Raw genomic sequence first — 19,210 nt, 5'->3', positions numbered from 1 at the left:
ACACGCTGCAGATGCTAGTTCGACAGAATATCGGTACCTTCATTTTGCTCTAGCCTGTTTCAGTGGTCTGAACATGGCAAGTCAGTGATTGTACAGGATATTAGGAAAAAAAAAAGTTCACCTGTTTAAAACACTAATTTCTTGCATAGAGTTGCCTGCAAATAAAAACAATAACAACAAAAAAACAAGACGGCGTCACAACCTTTAGTTTTGGCTGGTTTTTTGTGCAGCTGTGTATTAGCCACCATGTTAGCTTGCAGTTTAGTGTGTTTGTCATTATGCACACTTTAGCTGCAAACAGGTGGCCCACAGTTTACTGAGAACCTAAAGTGATATGTTGGACTCCAGTTTAACATTGATGCAGATGACTTTCTGTTTCAGTTATTCACAGTACTGCAATACCATTGTGATACTATAGTGGTAGTATTGTATCGCAGTCTGTCGTGAGTTAGTGTAATTGCCAATGCCACCCCTATTAAATGTGACATTTTTAATGATACGTTAGCATGCTCGTGTTACAAAACCCAGTTTGATTTAAAAAAACTTCACGAATAGTCAGATCTGTAGGTGTTTTTCCAACTCGTCAGGTGGCAGGTTTTATATTATTCAACGTCATGGGTTTATTTTTTCCCCTTTATCTGTAATTGAGAGCATGTGCATTCAGTTACTGCCATGACCTGGTTAAAGTAATTGCGCAATCATGTTGTACTCGTTCATGCATGAGGTCATTGCAATCCAAACCAAGATACATGGAAGTATTCTATGGCTGAATGTTCGTGAGTAAAATAGCGAGTCCTTTTAATGTGACTGTGTTGATGTATCATCTGATTTTGACCAGAAAGCATAAATAATGACCAGAATTCAATGGTAAAAGAAATAAATAATTACAGAATTTCAATATTGCTTTACTTGAATAGGCTAGCTCCCTTCATGTATCATCCAGGTTCAGTTTTCATCTTTGCAGCTCTCGGCCTGCAGTTGTTTTTCAGAGCGGCTTGTGAGACGGTCCTGTTTACTCGCCGTCTGCCTCGTAGATCATGTGATCAATGAAGGAAGCTGAGATTTTTGTTGACAGACAGCTGGGAAGGCCAGTCGTCTGCCACGGGGCAAGGAAGTTTGGGGAACGTTGTTGAACGCCGCTTGTGTCTGCAGACACAATGGGAAGATTTCATCTGCCAGCGAGCTTTGGAGCTCACTGCTCGATCAGTTAGTGTCTGGTCTTGTGGCGCGTGTGGCTGGAGGCATCCACAAAACCATCAGAGTCACAGCATGAGCTAGAAGCTCGCTCAACAGTCAAAATGAACCGGGAGTTGGAGTATATGTTTCTGAAAGTAAGTTTTTGCTCCTTTTTAAGCTTTAAAGAAATTCCTCCCCTCTTGATTAAATAGTTGTGTCATTATTTTTTAAGGAGATGGATGCTTTTAATGATAAACTGGTGTTTCTCTTTATGTCATATAAAGAACCTTTCTATGCTGTGATTTTGAATTTGGTTTTATTACATTGCCTCTGTAATGGTGGCTGTGGAGCCCCAATCCTGATACGCCCTTTGAAATGGTTATGTCACTGAAATCAGAAGGACAGTAATAACTTCCACTTAGCAACAAATCAGATTTTAGCCTGTGCTGAGTTTTGTTATCAGAGTAACAGCAACATCTTTGTTACGGTTTGACGAAATTGAATCAGTGGAAGTAGCTTGTAGTTTTTCCTGCCTGTTTTGGATGCACATCTGGCTTTGCAGGCTTCAGTACAACTTTGTTGGTTGGATGGACCAGCAATATTTTCTTCTGGATAACTTATCTAGCACTGTCATTGCTATCACATAGATTTATTTGCTTTTTATTGACTATTTTAAATATCAGCTGGAACTGTCTTCCACTTACTCTGTTGGTGTGTTATGGTGTCGTAAATATAAGAGAGGACAATTGTGGGTCCCATTCTCTGCTCTTATATAGTGCAAAGAGGCAAACAACACTACTCCTACACTATGCCAAGAGTCAGCACTGGCCAAACTAATGTGATTAGATGCTGATCAGCGTCAGAGCCTCTTAGTAAGAGATCTTGGGCAGTCAGTAGACGATTGGCACGCTAGTTGTGCCAATGGTCTAGTTGGGAGCGCAGACAATCAAGGTTCCTTCCTACCAAGCTCTCCAACAGCGCTGAAATCTCTCTAAATCTTGGCGTCATGCTGTGTCTGCCCAGCTGAGCAGAAAAACAGCAGATTCTCACATGAGTGGTATCATGTGATGAGGTTTCTGCAGTCTCCATTGACTGCTTTACTGAGAATATGTGAGCAAAACACTTTTTCGCATACCGCTGCGGCTGTCTGGAAGGTCGCCTTTGCCAGTCTGTGCTGCAAAATATATTAAGGTTTTCATCCATTTCCGCTTGACTTACTTTTATGAGGTGCAGTGTACTTGTCTAAATTCCTTTTGCTCCTCTGTTCAGTCAAAAGAACAACATTGTCTCAGTCACTAGACCGAGGAATAGATATTTTATTTGAAGACAGTTTAGCTGCGTGTTTGATGTTTCAGGTTGTTCAGCCATAATCCTTCTGAAATGAAAATTATGAGAATCTGAAATATAGTTTTGAAGTTTTTTGCTCTTTTTGTAGCAGGTAGATTACACCCAAAAACCAAATACCCAGAGAAATACAGTCATTTGGAAAATTGTAAATATCACAAAAATCAACAGATTTTCAGTTACATTTGCATGGGAAAAAAGTATAAATCATGAAGGGATTTTTCCTGGCTCCAAATAGGCAGTTAGGGGTGAACCTCTGATGATAAGCATGATTGATCCATAGATAGATAAAGAAGTAGGCTTGTGTTAGCTTAGCAAGTCTATGGCTCCTTAATATTTCTGCCTGCAACTGCAGTATGCAGTAAATGTATCACTTTACTGAAGAGGACAAACCCAGCCATGCAGGCTCTCACTTTATGAGAAGGTGAGTTATAAGTGGGGAAAAGAGACTTGCAGTAGGCCAAAAGGTGCCCACTTCTAGAGCGAAAGCTCAGAGCTTCGTATTTGCATCTCTTTAATCTGTTGTTGACTCTGAGCAGAGAGTAAACACTTCTGATGGATGCCCCGCCCCATCGCCACAGCCTTGCAACCCCAAAACGTTGCGCTTTACACACTCCCAGCTTCCTGATCTCTGTGACATTGAAAACCTCCAGTACACCTCCAGTTTCTGCATTAGCAGAAATTATTTAATACAGAGAGGCGTTGCAGTCGAATACGGAAGAGTTAAAGCTGAAATGACTTTCAGGACGTCTGCAGGTCTTCTGTGATAACATCAGTTCTGTCATATTCAAAAGGTACCACAATGGCTCCACAGTGTTTGGTGGAAGAGGTTTAATCTTCATCTCAGTAGTTTCTTACTTCTTTCATTTGTTGATTTTTAGATGCTAAGAGCACAAACTTTGGCCATCATGTAAAGAAGTTGCGGTGTAATTGAGTGAAATACGATTAGCTGGTGTTAAGCCAGAGGTAGCCTAATCAGTTCCTGATCCTTTGTCTCAATTAAACCAGGATTAGCATCAGCTCAACTTGCAACTTCAAGACCTTTCCCTTCTGTTAATTGACCTGCTGACCCCTACTGTGTACTGAAAACCTTAAGTACAGGAAGAAATCATTTTTGAGATTAAAAATGTGTTACACAAACCCAATCCCAAGATTGTGCTATTTGACCCTTAAAAAGAACTAAAATACAGGATTTCTTCTTTTAAATCATTGTCTTCTGAATGTAGCCAATATGAAACAGCTGGAGCATCTGCTATGCTCTCCCCCCCGTATATATAAAGTATATATAGTGTCAGCTAAATTGTTGGTTTATGAGCCAATCATCAATGTTTGGAGCAGGGAAGAGAGCTAAAGCAACATCTTTTAGACGGCAGACGATATAAGAAGCTGCACCAAGACATAGTATGAGATAAATATGTTACTTTCATCCATGAAGTCATGCAAAGCTGCTCTAGTAGTCCATGTGGTATTCAATGAAACCTATACTACAAATCTATTTAAAAACAAAAGTAATTAAAATAAAGTTGACCCTGAGATACTTCCAGAGAAGTATCCTCTTCCACTTGGGGTAGCAACTCATTCCCATCTTGGAGTGGGCGCTCCACCCTGGGTGGGCTTTGCTCACTCTTAGATATAAGGCCTCAGTCATTTAGGAGGAGCTCAGAGTAGACCCTCCATAGCTCCACTTGTACTAGCTTGATTTATTATTTTCAGAGAGCGCTTAAAATGGGGAAGGTTCATTTTAGAAAAAGGTGTTATGTCTAAAAAAAGTGTTCCCTTCATATTTCATACTTACATTTGTATACATGGAAAATCTTCCTGCATGCCAAGGGTCAGGGGCATAAACCGCCACCGGAGGTCATTTTGCTGCCTCCAAATTCACGAGAATCTATTTCACGGCAATTTGCTGCTTATTTGATTTTATTTTGATTCACTGACAGTCAAAGAATGACCGCCAGATCAGTGTATGGATGTATTATGCTCAATGGATCTGGAACCGAGCACAATATGTTCCCTTTAAACTGTTTTAATAAACAAGTCAGTGACTCTGTCTTTTCCTGAACTGTAAGAAAATAAACTGGATACGCCAGGATTAGTTTCAAATTAGAACAACAATGAGGGACAAATGGAAGTTAATGCTGCAATGTTTATGTGCTGGTTATACTGTGATATTGATAAGAGATGTTGTTTTCTCTTTAGGAGTGAACACATTTTAAATCGCCACACAGAAAACATTTCATCCTTGCTTTGCTGCAACCAAGCATGTGCTGCATGGACGTGTCTTGCATTCAGCATGTGGGGGGAAAGTAGAGACACTGTAGTCACATGATTGCTGATGTCACACATGCTCTGACGTCTTTGCTCCTTTATTGTCATGCCTCCCCTCATTGTCTGCCACCCCAGAAGACACCAGCCTAGCCTAACCAGCCTCCATCCATCCCTTCCACCATCCACCCGTGTCTCTCTGTCTGTCTTTGAGGCAGACAGTCGCTGCACCCCGACTCATCACATTTTTCTCTCCAGCATTTAGATGCTATTCTTTTCCAGCTTCTTTTTCACTGTGGACGATGATGTCCTTGAAACATGTAGATGTCTGTCAGTTTCTGTGTGTGAATGCGAGTGTGTGAGAGAGACTGCGTGGTTTCAACCTACATCTCTCCTCTATTTCCGAACCCAGGGGAATTTGTTGGACTATAAATATGATTCATTACCTCTGCAGCTGTACTACAGTGCTGTCTTTCCTTTCCCCCTCCATGTATGTCTGCTAATGTGCAAATTGGGAGCATATTTCAGTGTTAACTAATTCAGGATAATCGTGCCTCACACCTAGTGGTGTGTGAAACAAGTGCTCTGTGTGTGTGTGTGCTTTTTGTGACAATTACCAGGATCAGAAAGTGTGCAGCTTTGCCTCTGTGAGGTGTGATGATGCTCAGAACTTGCTGTTGCTATTTTTAGTCTCCATCCTCCTCCTCTTCTCCTCCTCCTCCTCGTTCTTTCTGCCTCTTTGTTGCCATGAGGCTGGCTGCTGGGATGGTCTAACACAGGGAGTGATGACATGTTGGAATGAGGAGGAAGATGGTAAAAGCCTATATTCACCTGCTTATAATTCCATTCAATCTGTCTCTCTTAATTCCTTTTAAGTAGCTTTATGTGTATAGAAATCATATATATTAACAACCACTTATGAGTGTTTTGTGTCTTATTTATCTGTGATTGCCATGCCAGTGGAAAATCCCTTCGCTCCTACTTTGAAATTTCAGTTGCTGCGAACCAAATAGACTCTGCAGAGAGTTTCTCATACTGCAGTTGAACAGGCTCCAACTCCACACTCATGGACTGCAGCTGGAAACGGTAGCCTTTGTTTGGGTCATCTGAAGATCCACTTTTACGCTGGAGGATCACTTTAACCAGAAATTTAATCAGGTGAACAACTGGTTTATGTACAGGTACGCCAAACTCACCAAGGCTGCAGAGGAGATGAGGCAGTTTGAGTCTGTTCACTGGATGAGGAACTCACTATGGAGCCAACGTATTGTTGCTCTGTTATTTGTTACCAGAGTATGCAGTGAGATATAGTTTTGCAAGTGACACAGAAAAAAAGAAATGCGTAAATTACATTCTCATTCAAATCCTGCTCATTGAATACAGCTAATTATCAAAGGACAGTGTTGGGTGGATGTTACTGAAAAACTTTGATTCTTGTCTGTACCGGGGGCACTGGACTCTGTTTTTCTTGGATTAATATTTTTGATAAGAAAAAAAGACTTCAATAAGAGAAAATACAAAGGTTATGGGTTCAACAAGCCCTTGTTTATTTTCTAGAATAAAACTAGTCCATACTGAAAAACTTTTCATCATTTCCTCCTTTTTTTAAAATATTCTGTTTGGCTGATAGAAAACTTACACTATCCTCCCGAGATCCAGCCTATGCAGTATGCCCTCTTTTTATTCCCACTTTTTATTCCAACAAACTTTCCTCACAAGAAAGTTACAGCTGCCAACTTTAAAGCCACAACCAAACATATCGACCATGATTTAATGATGGTGGTCGTTATCTGGCACAAAGCAAAATCTCTCTGAAGTTGGAAGGAAAATGGTGGAAAGCTTTTTATGCGTTTACATGAGCTGAGCATGGAGGAACAGTTTCTGCTGTACGGGCTGGTAGAGTAAGGCCAGTTTTCCAGCAGCTATGCCAATAACCTGACCTGTAATATTAAGATCACAATCTTTAACATGATTGTACAGCCTGTGCTGCTTTGAGAAGACTAAACGGAGAGAAAACACCGATATAAACATGAAAAGAACCTAAACCTTCATGAGTAAAAGCTTAAAAAGGACGTTTCATTTAAATCTACCTTCTTTCTTGTTTTAGGAGTTTTGTGCCGCTCAGTCAAACATGCTGTTTGATAAGTTTTTGCCTTGCAGAGTGGTGTTTATACTTGTCTTAGGCAGATGGTTGCCTCTCCGTGAGCCAGAGGTTTCTTTTTATAGTCTTTACCTTGCAGTATAAAGGTTTTGAGGCCACTGTTGTTGTGATTGTGTAAATAAACTGGATCAAAATGTCTGGAGAAAGCTTGGTAGGGGCCATTGGCATGTCGATGAATGTTGCTCCTTTTCATGCTTTCATTTAAGAAAACATGCATTTGATCATGTCTGATTTTTTTCCAGTAATGAACATTAAAAGTGGCTCATCTGAAGCGACGTAGCAGAATTTACCAGCAGCCTCTCTAAAAATGATCTCAGCAGCCATCCCAAAAGAATGTCACTTTTACTAAAATTGTTCTGTTCTCTTGTAGAGAGTTATCTATTTATTTAATTTTGAATAAAATTACTGTAAATCCACTGGAATTCAAATAACAAAGTGCCTCTTATGAGAGATAAGGCAGGAGGTTTGATGCTGCAGATGATAGCGAGCATCGGTGTCAGACAGTAATGTGGTTGAATCCTGTGGTTTGATCATTTGGCCGGTGTGTGAGAGCTTCTTCCTTTTAGCTGCTGTTTCATGTGTAACTCGCCACAGACGCATAGATGTGCAGTTTCTCCGTCTCTCATTGTCTTCAAACATACTGAATACAACAAACATAACACTTATTGTCTCAGTATTAGATAAACTCAGAGTGTGATACATAAATTAGCTCATATTTGTAGATTTATCAGCTAGTACTGGCTTATCTATGACATGCTGGTATTGCGATAAAGTAGGTGCTGGTGAGTAATTGCAGTACAGAAATGCAAAAGATATCCAACTTTAAAATGTCACAACACGGGGACTATAAGGCACTTCTAGTAAAGATTTTTTTGCTACTGTAGAAGCAGCTGTTGTGCATTTTGCAGACTTTAAATGGTCATTTGCAGGCCTTTAAAAATCCAACTTTGGATCCACTGTCACAAAAGCATTTATATACTTCTTTTCTACTAATAGATTGCTGCTGCATATCCAGGCTTGGTGCTGTTTGGAGAACCAGTCCACATGAGAGCTGTAATTTCTGAGACTGTAACGAATGTTAAAAATTGATGTGTTCACTTTATTGCGGCTAATTAGCCCCTGTAGTGTTTTTTTTTTTCTCTTTCAAATGGGCTTCTTGTGAAAAACCTTTGGGACTTGTGGGTCACTCTGAGGTAACGCACAACTTCCTCTCTACCATTCAGCAAGCAGCAGCACCCAGACAGAGTTGTGCACTCCCTGTGTGACATTGTGCTGCCTCTGCCTTTCTCTCCAAGTGTAGCACATTGTCAGACAACATTGCTGTTATCTAATTTGACCCTCTTACCCCCTTAGTCGGGCAAAGCTTTAAATATTTCCTATTTATTATCATTATTAACTCAGACATTTAAAAGATGGTATTCAGGACAGCTCTAGTAATTTCCACCTGGGGGATTCGGGGCTGAATCTGCCAATCATTGGTAGGTGCCATTGGTGGTTTAACCTCGTAGGCCACCTATACAAGTTCTAACTTCATCCCAGTAATTTTGTGTCCTGCACTGGTTCCCTTTTATATGGATGCCAAAACCTGGCAGTTTGGGTAACAACACTGCTTCAATGGAAGAGTTGACTTTTAAGAGTTTTAGTTTTTAACCTCTTGGGAACACAACTCACTTTTTTCGTTTTAATGTGATAGTATCCTATTTTTACACACCTTAAATATTCCCTATTTACTGTGTTCCATGCATTTCTTTTTTTTCTTCTTTTTTTCAAATTTTCTTCATCCTCTAACTTACAAAGATGCTCGCTCATTTCTAAGTGCCATTCTCATTTTTCTTAAGTGCCACACTATACATAGCCTAACTATACAGGTCACAGTGTTTAGTGTTTCTGCACCAAAAGAGAGAGAGATAGGAATAATGTGCATAACCTGAGGACTTGATAGAGCTTCCATCCATCATCTATCCCTTTCTGTGTCTGGGCCATGGGGCAGCATTCTCAGCAGCGATGGCAGGCTCCCTCTCCCCGGCAATCTCATTCTTTTGGTCACTACCCAAGCTTGGGACCATGAGGTATGAGGGGAGGACTTGGATCGACCGATAAACCAATAGTTTTGTTTTCACAGTCAGCTCTGTCTTTACCAAAACTTACCAGTGCACCTGAGGTGGTTTGCAGACAATTGTGACGGGGCTGGAATGAGAATCAGCACTTTTTTTACAGGTGAAAAAAACCCTAATTGGTTCACAAGGCTCTAAAATATTAAGACTCAACAGTTTCTCTGCTAAAGCTGCCATTTCACCCCCGCCACTCTCATGCACTATGAAGGGAGGGTTCATGAGGATTTGTGTGACTATGAGGTCATGATTCAGATGATCGGTAGTGAAGCAGCAGACAAAATTAACCACTTATTCTCCCGTTATGCTCCTCTACAGTGAGGTCTTTGTCTTTTGCGTCTGTGAAATCGTCATGAGCAGTTTACGTAATGAAGGTTAAAAAAAAATCCTTTAGGCCTGAGAGCGTTCCTGAAAGCTCAACAAGGATTTTTATCGTCATGTGCTCATTAGATGCTCTGGAAAACATTGGCACTTTTAATATTTCTGTATTAAAAGTTATTCCTGTTCATTTTCCCCCTTTTGTAATGTTAAATATGCTGCATGGTTCTCCAGCTGACTCCTGTACAGTTGGGCTTCCTTGCATAAGTGTGGGCATGCGTCACCATTTATAAGCTAGTCTCTTCAGCCATGTGACCGGCAGCGTCCATCACTGTATTCTCACATTTCTGTGATCAGCTGATTGCCTCCGGTCACATGTATGTAAGGCCTGAAACACTTTTCTGGTGATGCCTGTGTGTTTGTGGGTTTGAAGTTATCATCATGCAAGATCCACTGCTGCTTTCTTTAGTCAGTATAAGCTAGTGTTTGTTCAGTTGTTTGTTCCTATAACTTAACTGACCATTAGGAGCTGAGTTCTCATGACTGTGAAACACAGAACCCAGTGTTTTCTCTGAGGTCACGGATATTAAAAGGATATATTGGATATATTAAAAAGGAGGCGTTTTAGTAAAACTGTCCTGTTGTCTTCCTCCATTTGAATTGAGCAGAAGGAAACCTAAGTGATTTGTGTTGGCATGGAGCATCAGGTGGAGTGGGTTTATCCAGAGATGTGAGAAAAGGGGAGATATGTCACTCAGTGAATCGGGAGTTCAAATTTATGGAAGAATTCTGCAACAGCGAAGATGGTTATATGTGTATAACTTCCAGGGAGGAGAAAAAACCTTATTTTGTAAAAAGGGCAGAAAGCATGGGTTGTTTTTGTTTGTTTGTTTCTTTTTAAATTACACATAGAAATGGCCCATAGGTATGAATGTGAGTGTAAATAGTTGTCTGTCTCTCTGTGTTAGCCCTGTGACAGACAGGCTACCTGTCCAGGGTGTACCCCACCTCTTTCCCTACAATAGCTGGGATAGGCTCCAGCACCCCCCGGCGACCCTGTGATAGAAGGATGGATGGATAATTTGATTTAAAAATCATGGCTGGGAAAACGATAGAAATTTGGATGTCCATAGAAACGGTCCTGTGTTTAATACTATAAACGCAGCAGCATCTCTGCAGTTTTTATGCAAGTATTAAAGCACTTTATTGTGTACCTGATGTGAAATAACATGTCTGGTTTCTAACTTTATCTGTTTTTGTTTTTTGTGTGTGTTTTTCTGTGTCTCAGTGTGCTCGGGTTTGGATACCTGATGTAGAGGAGGTGTGGAAGTCTGCTGAGCTCACCAAGGACTACAAAAGTGGAGATGTCTCCCTGCAGCTCATGCTGGAAGATGGAAAGGTGAGGATGATAAGAAGAGGAGCAGGGTGGGGGAAGAAACAGCCTCTTCCTCTTTGTTTTCCCCCCCCACCCCTCTTCTTTCTCTTGGTTTTTCTGTCTCTCTGCAGGATTCCTTTATGGAGAGCGCTAATGATAAAACCAATAACCACTAATGAGATGTAGCAGAAGCAAAGATGCCCCGTGGAGCATTTTTAATGTATCTCAGTACATTTAATTTGTTGGCTTAGAATAAAAACAGCTACCAGCATGAAGCTATTCCTTACCATGAGGCACTCATTTAAATGAATGCCTGATAGTGGCTGAACCATTTACTATATTGCCCGTAGTGATTTAAGATTTATGCAGTCATATTTAAAAACACAGACTATTAACAAATCGAAAGAAACACCAACATAAAGTGTCTCGAGTGTGTTGAGCTTCTGCTTCCTATCAGAACAGCTTCAACACATCTTAGTATCGATTCTCCAAGTCTGTGGAGATGAAGCATCATTCATCCAAAAGATGCTCCAAAATTTGTTGTTTTTATGATGGGCATGAAGAATAGGATAAAGGTTTTGTTCTGTTTAGCTTCTCAGCTGCTTAATATCGCTAAAACTTCAAACATTTAAAATTTAATTTGTTGAAAAGTGCCAAAGAACAATCAACAGATTTTGGGTGTCAGTAAAGGTCAGATGGAGGTTCATGAGGTTTTTTCCTTTTTGTTCAAGCTAAATGTCACAAACTACCTATCCCTGGGCTTTACGCTGCCATAAAAGTAGTAACAATCCAGGTTAGCCAAGGTTACTATAGCTGAGTAAAAATAAATTAAAAATGAAAATAGGTGCAAAAACCTCTTTCAGTAAAATGAAATAACTCAATTCAAAACCAGACTTAGAAAAAATATAAAAATAAGATAAATGTATAGAAGACGTCTTCTGTCTGATGAGGCAGATGTTGTTGTTTTTGAGTCACCTACCCTGCGTATACCCTCCAAATTAACTAATTAACAAGACTAAAGTCGACACTAAAACAAAGCATTTTCAAAAAACCCCAAAAAATTTAATGAGCAAATCCACTCAAACCGAAACTAATTTTTTTTTTCTTCCAAAAAGCAATTAAAATATGCAAAATGATAAGAATTCTGATTTTGATTAAATTGAATAGTTATACAGCTTTGGTGCAATATGCTCATGTGTGTTAGATGACCTCTGCTGATCATAATAACTCAATTATTCTGTGAAACATGTAGCTAATCTGTCTCAATCTTGATATTGTTTTCCTGAAGATTTCCTCTTACCGAACCAAATATCCTTATCAGACAAGTATCTGAAATACAGTACATCATCTCACAAAGATATAAAAGGAGCGAGCAGCAGAAGCTTTCACACAGAAAGAGGGGAGCGAAAATGAAAACAACATTTATACTCTCAAGCTTTGAGCGGTGGAAAATCAGTAGCCTGTCTCATGACATTTCTGAGAACGTGGATATGAAATAGTGTTCAAATACCCTGTTAGCGTGGACCTCTGTTAGTGGTTATATAAATGATCTGATCTCTTCAGAAAGCCCCAGACAGAAAACAGCAGCATGGAAACAGTTTAAAGATAAAATCTCTGAGTGGATTTTATTGCAGGACTTAATTTAGTTTGATGTTAGCAAAGCAGATCTTTTCTCCTTTTAGCAGTGGGTTAAAAAACATGTTCTCTTCTCATCATTTGATCAGTGGGCATAGTGAGTTTAATGGTGACATTGTATTGTATAGAACCACATAATCTACTTGGCTGGTAGATCCTTATTATGGTTAGAAACAGCACATTTAAGTGCTGTAAATCTTGTAATATAGCTTATATCGCTCGAGTCCCTTCATTTTTTTTTAGTCCTAGTCGAATATTTGTGTCTTCGTTTTTTTAACTGAACCCAGACGTCCAAATGAGGTTGTCTGGACTCAGAGTTTGGATGACAAGCTTTTGACGAGTCATTGGTGAGACAGGGTAGAGCTGACATACCTCCACATCAAAAGAAGCCAGTCGAAGTGGTTCAGGCATCTGACTAGGATTCCTCCCGGGTGAGTTGTTTGGGTCATGTCCAACCGGGAGGAGACCTCTGGGCAGACCCAGGACACACTGGAGGGATGTTGCAGCTCTGCTGGGCTGGAAACATTGCGGTATCCCTCCATAACAGGTGGAAATGGTAGCTGGAGAGAAGTAGGTTTGGGCATCACTGCCCCTGTGACCTGGACCTTGGTGACGAGTAGAAGATGGGTGAATGTTTTTCTGCAAGTTCTAACAAATCTAAAGTCTCATTTTAATATTTTAACCCAGGATTTTGTACCAATCCACCATCTTTTAATAAAACGAATACCTTGTTGTGCCATATTTTGAATAATGTGCTGTTTCTTGATTAAGTCCTGTTCTTGTGGTCGTCCTCAGAACATTGAGCACAAGCTGGACCCTAAGACAAAAAACCTGCCTTACCTGCGAAATCCTGACATTTTGGTGGGCGAGAATGACCTCACAGCGCTCAGCTACCTCCACGAGCCAGCAGTGCTGCACAACCTCAAAGTCCGCTTCATCGACTCGAAGCTTATCTACACTTACTGCGGTAAGCAGGTGCTTCGTCTATCAAAGATGCCAGACTGTATGTTTGCAAGTTTAAAATTACAGCGTTAAGTAATGGTGTCATTGAAGGGATAAATATTGAATTGTCACAGAGTTCCTTTTTAAAGCTGAAAGTAATATAAGCTTTATTTCTCAGCTTATTTTAATCACCTTAATAATGGAAGATTTATTAATTTAAATAAACAAGCTTTGTCTGCCTTCAGCATTTTAGCTACTTTATTCCATTATCCTCACTGATAAACTCAAGACATGTTTGCTATTATTGTAAGACAAATTCAGTTCACATGAGATAAAAAGATAATTAACTATATTAATCATTTATCATCATAACAGCATAATTTCTCTTTATGTGGTCCTGCTGCTGTTCAGCTCATTCTTCCGTTTTTTTCTCCTCGCGTCGTAGGAATCGTGCTTGTGGCCATTAACCCGTACGAGACGCTGCCCATCTATGGAACAGATATCATCAACGCCTACAGCGGTCAGAACATGGGCGACATGGACCCACATATCTTCGCTGTAGCAGAGGAAGCTTACAAGCAGATGGCCAGGTTTGTCTGAGCATGTGTGTGTTACCTGAGCAGGCTTGGTTGAAGTCTCCCTGTTGCTCAGCCCTGCCTCTCTCAGTCATTAGAGTTTGTAGGTCAAAGCGAAGCCAGAAATAGCCACACGGTGGTCTCACTGACTCTCCCTCTCTTATTTTAATCACATGCGTAGCCCACAAAGACTCTCTGCAGGAGCCAACTAGTAGATCTTTGCACTCTCCTGGTGGGGGCTCATATCATTAACACATTGAATATTGACAGGATGTTGCACTAATTTTACTCAGACCACAGGGCAGTGAAGGAGGGCCAGAGGCAGCAGCCACAAACATGTCCACTATCTCATGGTTGCAATCCTCTTTATATTATAATCATTAAATAATCATATGTTTATTGTAAACTAGGGTAAGTCTGTAGGTTAGTATTCTATTCAAGTTCTTATTCAAGTGAAATTTGCACAAAGCTTCAGAGTCCTAACTGATGCAACATGTTTGAGACTGATTGAAGTGAAACTAAATGTATGTAAACTCAAATCAGAGTGAAATTAAACTTCCCTTAAAGCCTGCAAAAAGGATAAACGGTGGCTGGAGGTGGAGTAGGATCTGCAACTGGAACTACAGAAGAAAGGTGATGCCTTAGGAAGTAGCAGTATGTAAGGATTATGTCTCATGCATAGAACAAGGAAAGTGTCCTGCAGATACATTAAAGTGTACAGACCTGCGATGCTTGTTCTGTCAGCAGGATGAAAAAGTGTTGATGATGATAGCATGTGACACTTCCTATCTGGCTCCTGAAATTGTGTGTGTCACACTTTTAATTATGAAGCTATATTTAATTTGGACTGAAAGCTGTAGCAATTTGCATCCAACTGTTTCCATTCTCTTAATTACACTGGTCTGCAAAAAAGAAATCAGCTGCATGGGATATTTTTGGTAAATTTGATGATTTTTAGGGTGCTGAATCCAAAAATGATCTCCATTTCCCTCCGTCATGTATTTTATTACAATTAACTATGCATAATTTTTCTTATAATTGAACAAAGAAGTAAAAAACAGATTCCTTTGTGATTATGTTTAACACTACATTTACTCTTTTTGTCTGTGAAACCTTTTCTTCTTCTCTTCGATGCTCCTCTGAACACGCTTTTGCTTCATTTCACTTGATTCTTGCTCTTAGAAATATTAAATTAATGTGCGAAATCATTATTGGATATGTTTTTTTTGACTCAAGTATAAGATACCCGATTTCAGTTTAAAAAGGGAAATTGTATGCTTAATTAAACTAAAAATATGAGTTTTGCAAGAAAAGCTGGAAAAATGGAATTTAAAAAATATTTCCTGGTTTCAGTGAGTAAAAATCTGAAACAGTCAAAAAATCCTGTGCAGTTATTTGGTTGCAGACCTGTGTTATCGTTTCATTTAGTGACATAAAAAAACATCCATATGATCCCAACACTATATTGTAATCTACAAACTGGACTTTATCAGCATCGTCATGCATGAACTATAAAGGCTGTTTTGTTTCGTTTTTTGATTTCAGGGATGAGAGGAACCAGTCGATTATTGTAAGCGGGGAGTCTGGTGCAGGAAAGACGGTGTCAGCCAAATACGCCATGAGATACTTTGCTACGGTCAGCGGCTCAGCCAGTGAGGCCAATGTGGAGGAGAAAGTCTTGGCTTCCAACCCCATCATGGAGGTGAGGACTCGATCCTGATCGTTCACCTGTTTTCTATTTAATTAAATTCACTTTTGTTTATATAGTGGCAGTTATACTTAAAATTACAGATCAAAGCACACGTTGTGCTTCGGCACTACAGTCTTACAAAGTTTAAGTTTATCGTTGGAAGCTAGGTTCCTTCCCCTTCATAACAAGAATTTTCCTGTTTAGATTATTCGAATCTTTGTCTCTCCAAAACTTTTTTTTTTTTCAGGGATTAAAATTTTCCTTCAGATTGTTGTTGTCTGTCTGTGTTTCTACTGCAGTGAAGACCTGTGAAGCTTAGGCAAATTAGTCCTGACAGCTGTTTTTACGCGCGTAACAGCCAGGTTGTATCTCAGCTGTCTGCGTCTGCATCAGAGCTTCAGGGCAGTGCGATGGCCGCACTTACACACATCAAGCATTGACAGCAAACTGGAAGAAGCCTTCTCTTCATTTAGAAAAAGCACCTTCCCTTGGGTATATGTGGAGATATGAATATGGTGTATTTATTAGTGATTTGTATCTATTTTATATGAATCACAAAAATTGTGTTTTATTTCTCTTATTTACCACTTCTTATATACTGTTCATTCACTTTCTTCCTCGGTCACCCACAGCCGTTTGTTGTCCCATTCTCTTTCACTCTCTTTGAACAGTAAGTTTAAAGCTGCCATCATTTTCCAATTTCAATTTTTACTTTTCATCTGTTTGTAATTTAAATGGTTGTCTTCAGCTTTAAGCCTCACCCAAACGTTTTTCTGGGCTACTTCCCAGAGTAGGTACGTCTTTCTCCCCTGAAAAAAGTCTTAGACAGAAGTCCTGTCAGGGAGGTTTTCACTGTGGTCACGCAAAAAAGAAAAATCCTCTTGTGGAAATTGTGGTGGAAAAGGGCCTCTCCTCTTCCTTGCTTTCATTCTTACTCGTCTTTACACACTATTTTGTTCTGTTTCTTCACCAGACTGTGGCCTCAGGCTGCTCTGTGCTGTGATAACACAGGTTTTATCCTTAAGTGTGCTTGTTTGTGTATTTGTTCCCATGGACTCATAAGTCCAGGAAGGTTGCAGAGCAATTTTCTGCCCGTATGCCACTCCTTTAACCCACCCCTTCCCCCACCTTATCCGTTCTTTCCTACCCGTCTGCTAACATCACTCTCCTCGACCACTGCTGCTCTCCCCTTCAGCCAATCAGGAACAGGCTGACAGAATGAATAGAGAGCTTTCTTCTTTTGCTGCGGTGATGTCACTTCAGCCTGGATGCAGAGTAGATTGTTGCATCGATTTCACAGAACCTGTGTGTGTTTGTTTGTGTTCGTGACAGAGGGAGAGTGTTTGAACGAGGCGTTTGTACGTGTTGGCTGATGCAGGCAGAAATTGGAATACCTGCTCTGATAAAAGTCCCTCTGTCTGCAGTGAAAGACTGTGTTTGACCTTAATTCAACAAGAACCCACAATTTAACTACATTTAACGGAGCTGGTTCTTAACTTTGTTTTGTCTCTGGGCAGCTTCATTGGTCTATTTACATCAATATGGCTGATTGAGAGCTTGATGTACTGTTTTGGTTTTAGAGTAAGATGAACATAATACAGAAACTTTGGTCTTTATGTGCAAGTTGTAGATCAGCCTTTAGGATGAGAGAACTGACGTCGCCAGCAGTCAGATAGGAAACAGCTAAGCTGGCTCTATCAGAAGGTAACAACAAAACCTACCTACTGATTAACACCTGGTACAACTCATTGTGGCGTTATGGGGTAAAAAAAGAAAAGCAATATCAGTCAAAAGAAAAGAAGAGTTTAGATGCAAGAGCCTCTGTGAAAACCTAGAAAATGTGTGTGCTAAATCCCACGCTGAGCCTCCTCCAAAACATGGTTTCCTGGCAGAAACCTCTCAAAGTCACTTCTGTTCATCACAAAAAAAGCTACACGTCCACAACAGCACCAATCAGAAGACGCAAATCAGATCATCAACTCTGTAACATTCAGACGGATCAGTTCGCTGACACTGTCACAGTAATGTTGTTTTCCAGCTTCAGACATTACTTTGTACCTTAACTTACTTGACATGACAGCAGCTGCTTTTTTTGGAGTTATATGTGCACAACTGTAGAAAAGTGTCATTTAGCCTTTTAAGCCTAACACTATTTTTTAATGTACATATTTTCACCAGAATGTCATCTAAATGGAGTCTTCTGCAGAACTGTGAGGCCAAAATGAAAACCTGAAAGAAGCTGTCCACAAGAGACACATAGGAGATGATGATGATAATAATAATAATACATCAGTTGTCAGCTTTTTGTGGAAATTGCTAGATAGTACCTCCTTTCTGATGATCACAAATATGTTGCAATACATAATTAATCAGGGATCAACATTCAGCCCTTACTGTACTTACTGGCCTCTTTAGTAATGATGCTGCGCTTAGGAACCATCAGAAGTGGTGGAGGATGCAGTTTTATAACAGGTATACTTTGCATCTAGTACTGGGTTCTCCAGGTTGTAAGATAAATGTGTTTTTTCCTGTTTTAACCACAGTAAAAATGACCGTTCACTCTGCTGTATATTTTATTTTCTTGTGTTTTCTTGCTGCTCTAATATCTACCCAGTCAAACTCTGAGCACTCTTAACATGATTGGGGTTCTTCCACTATCCAAATGACTCTTTGCATTTACAGTGCGCGGACCAGTTGTGGTTATCTGCATAGCCTCTCCTAAAGACGCACTTTGTGATGATTGTTGGTTGTGTCTGTCTTCTCTTACCCAGGCCATCGGAAATGCAAAGACCACCAGAAATGACAACAGCAGTCGCTTTGGGAAATACATCGAGATCGGCTTTGACAACCGTTACCGTATCATCGGTGCCAACATGAGAACATATCTGCTGGAGAAATCGCGAGTGGTATTTCAGGTGAGTGCACAAGATAAGCCTATGCTGTGTTTGTTGTTCTGTGTACTGATTCGTTCCCTCATTATGTTTTTTTTCAGCAGTCACAAATTAATGCTCAAAAGTTAACCTTTAGACATTTTCAGTTTCTACTCTGAATTTCCTGAATGTTTTTGAGCATCACTTTTGCTTTGTTCTGGGTGAGCATCTTGTCGTTAGCTTGCTTCCTTAATATTAGGGGTGCTTTGGGGAAAAGCTTGTTGTCGGCCTTTACAGCATTATAATGAAAGCTGTTGCTCTGCTAGAGTTACAGCAACATTCTTCAGGTCATTCATAAGAAAACTGCACTGGCAGTAAAAAAGTCAGGCCCTTCAAAAAAACTCACTGGAAGGATTTTAATAATATCATCACTTGAGTAGTAAAGTCTCAATCATTGATCCTACAGCTTATGTAACATTAACCCTGCTGTAGTGATACAATGGGTAGACTGTGAAATGCTGTTACACAGGAGGATGGTACTCTTTGTAATGCAGTCACTCCTCAGCAGCATGTGCTACGTAACATCATTAGTGGGGATCATGAAAAACTTGCCCTGTAAGTACAGAATAGGTATGCAACAATCATTTCCTCCTTCACAAAGACAAAGGAAACCAAGTAAACCCGTCCTTTTACTGCTCATCTGTCACACTGGGTGACAGCACGGCACTCCTTTCCTCCTTTCCTATTC

At 40.1% G+C, this 19,210-nt stretch overlaps 1 protein-coding gene across 3 annotated transcripts in view; it reads left to right on the top strand.

Moving 5' to 3' along the window:
* The window catches only part of myo5aa (myosin VAa), a 59,655-nt gene that overhangs the window by 5,613 nt on the left and 34,832 nt on the right, over positions 1–19,210 (top strand). Inside the window, exons 1-6 of one of the 3 annotated variants that reach the window (XM_005748888.2) lie at positions 1,196–1,331; positions 10,664–10,774; positions 13,181–13,352; positions 13,773–13,917; positions 15,448–15,604; positions 18,364–18,507. In XM_005748888.2, the coding sequence (XP_005748945.1) occupies positions 1,299–1,331; positions 10,664–10,774; positions 13,181–13,352; positions 13,773–13,917; positions 15,448–15,604; positions 18,364–18,507 (762 nt within the window). In that variant the 5' untranslated portion in view covers positions 1,196–1,298. Of the gene's footprint in view, positions 1–1,195; positions 1,332–10,663; positions 10,775–13,180; positions 13,353–13,772; positions 13,918–15,447; positions 15,605–18,363; positions 18,508–19,210 lie in introns of those variants that run through there. The other 2 variants (XM_013914870.1, XM_005748887.2) reach the window with 2 other exon arrangements.

The sequence above is a fragment of the Pundamilia nyererei genome, unplaced genomic scaffold (genome assembly GCF_000239375.1).
Source record: "Pundamilia nyererei isolate P.nyererei 1_Seehausen unplaced genomic scaffold, PunNye1.0 scaffold00233, whole genome shotgun sequence".
NCBI classification, from domain to species: Eukaryota; Metazoa; Chordata; class Actinopteri; order Cichliformes; family Cichlidae; genus Pundamilia; species Pundamilia nyererei.
Note: the sequence above shows the minus strand (reverse complement) of the source record. Positions and strands in the feature narration are given on the sequence as shown.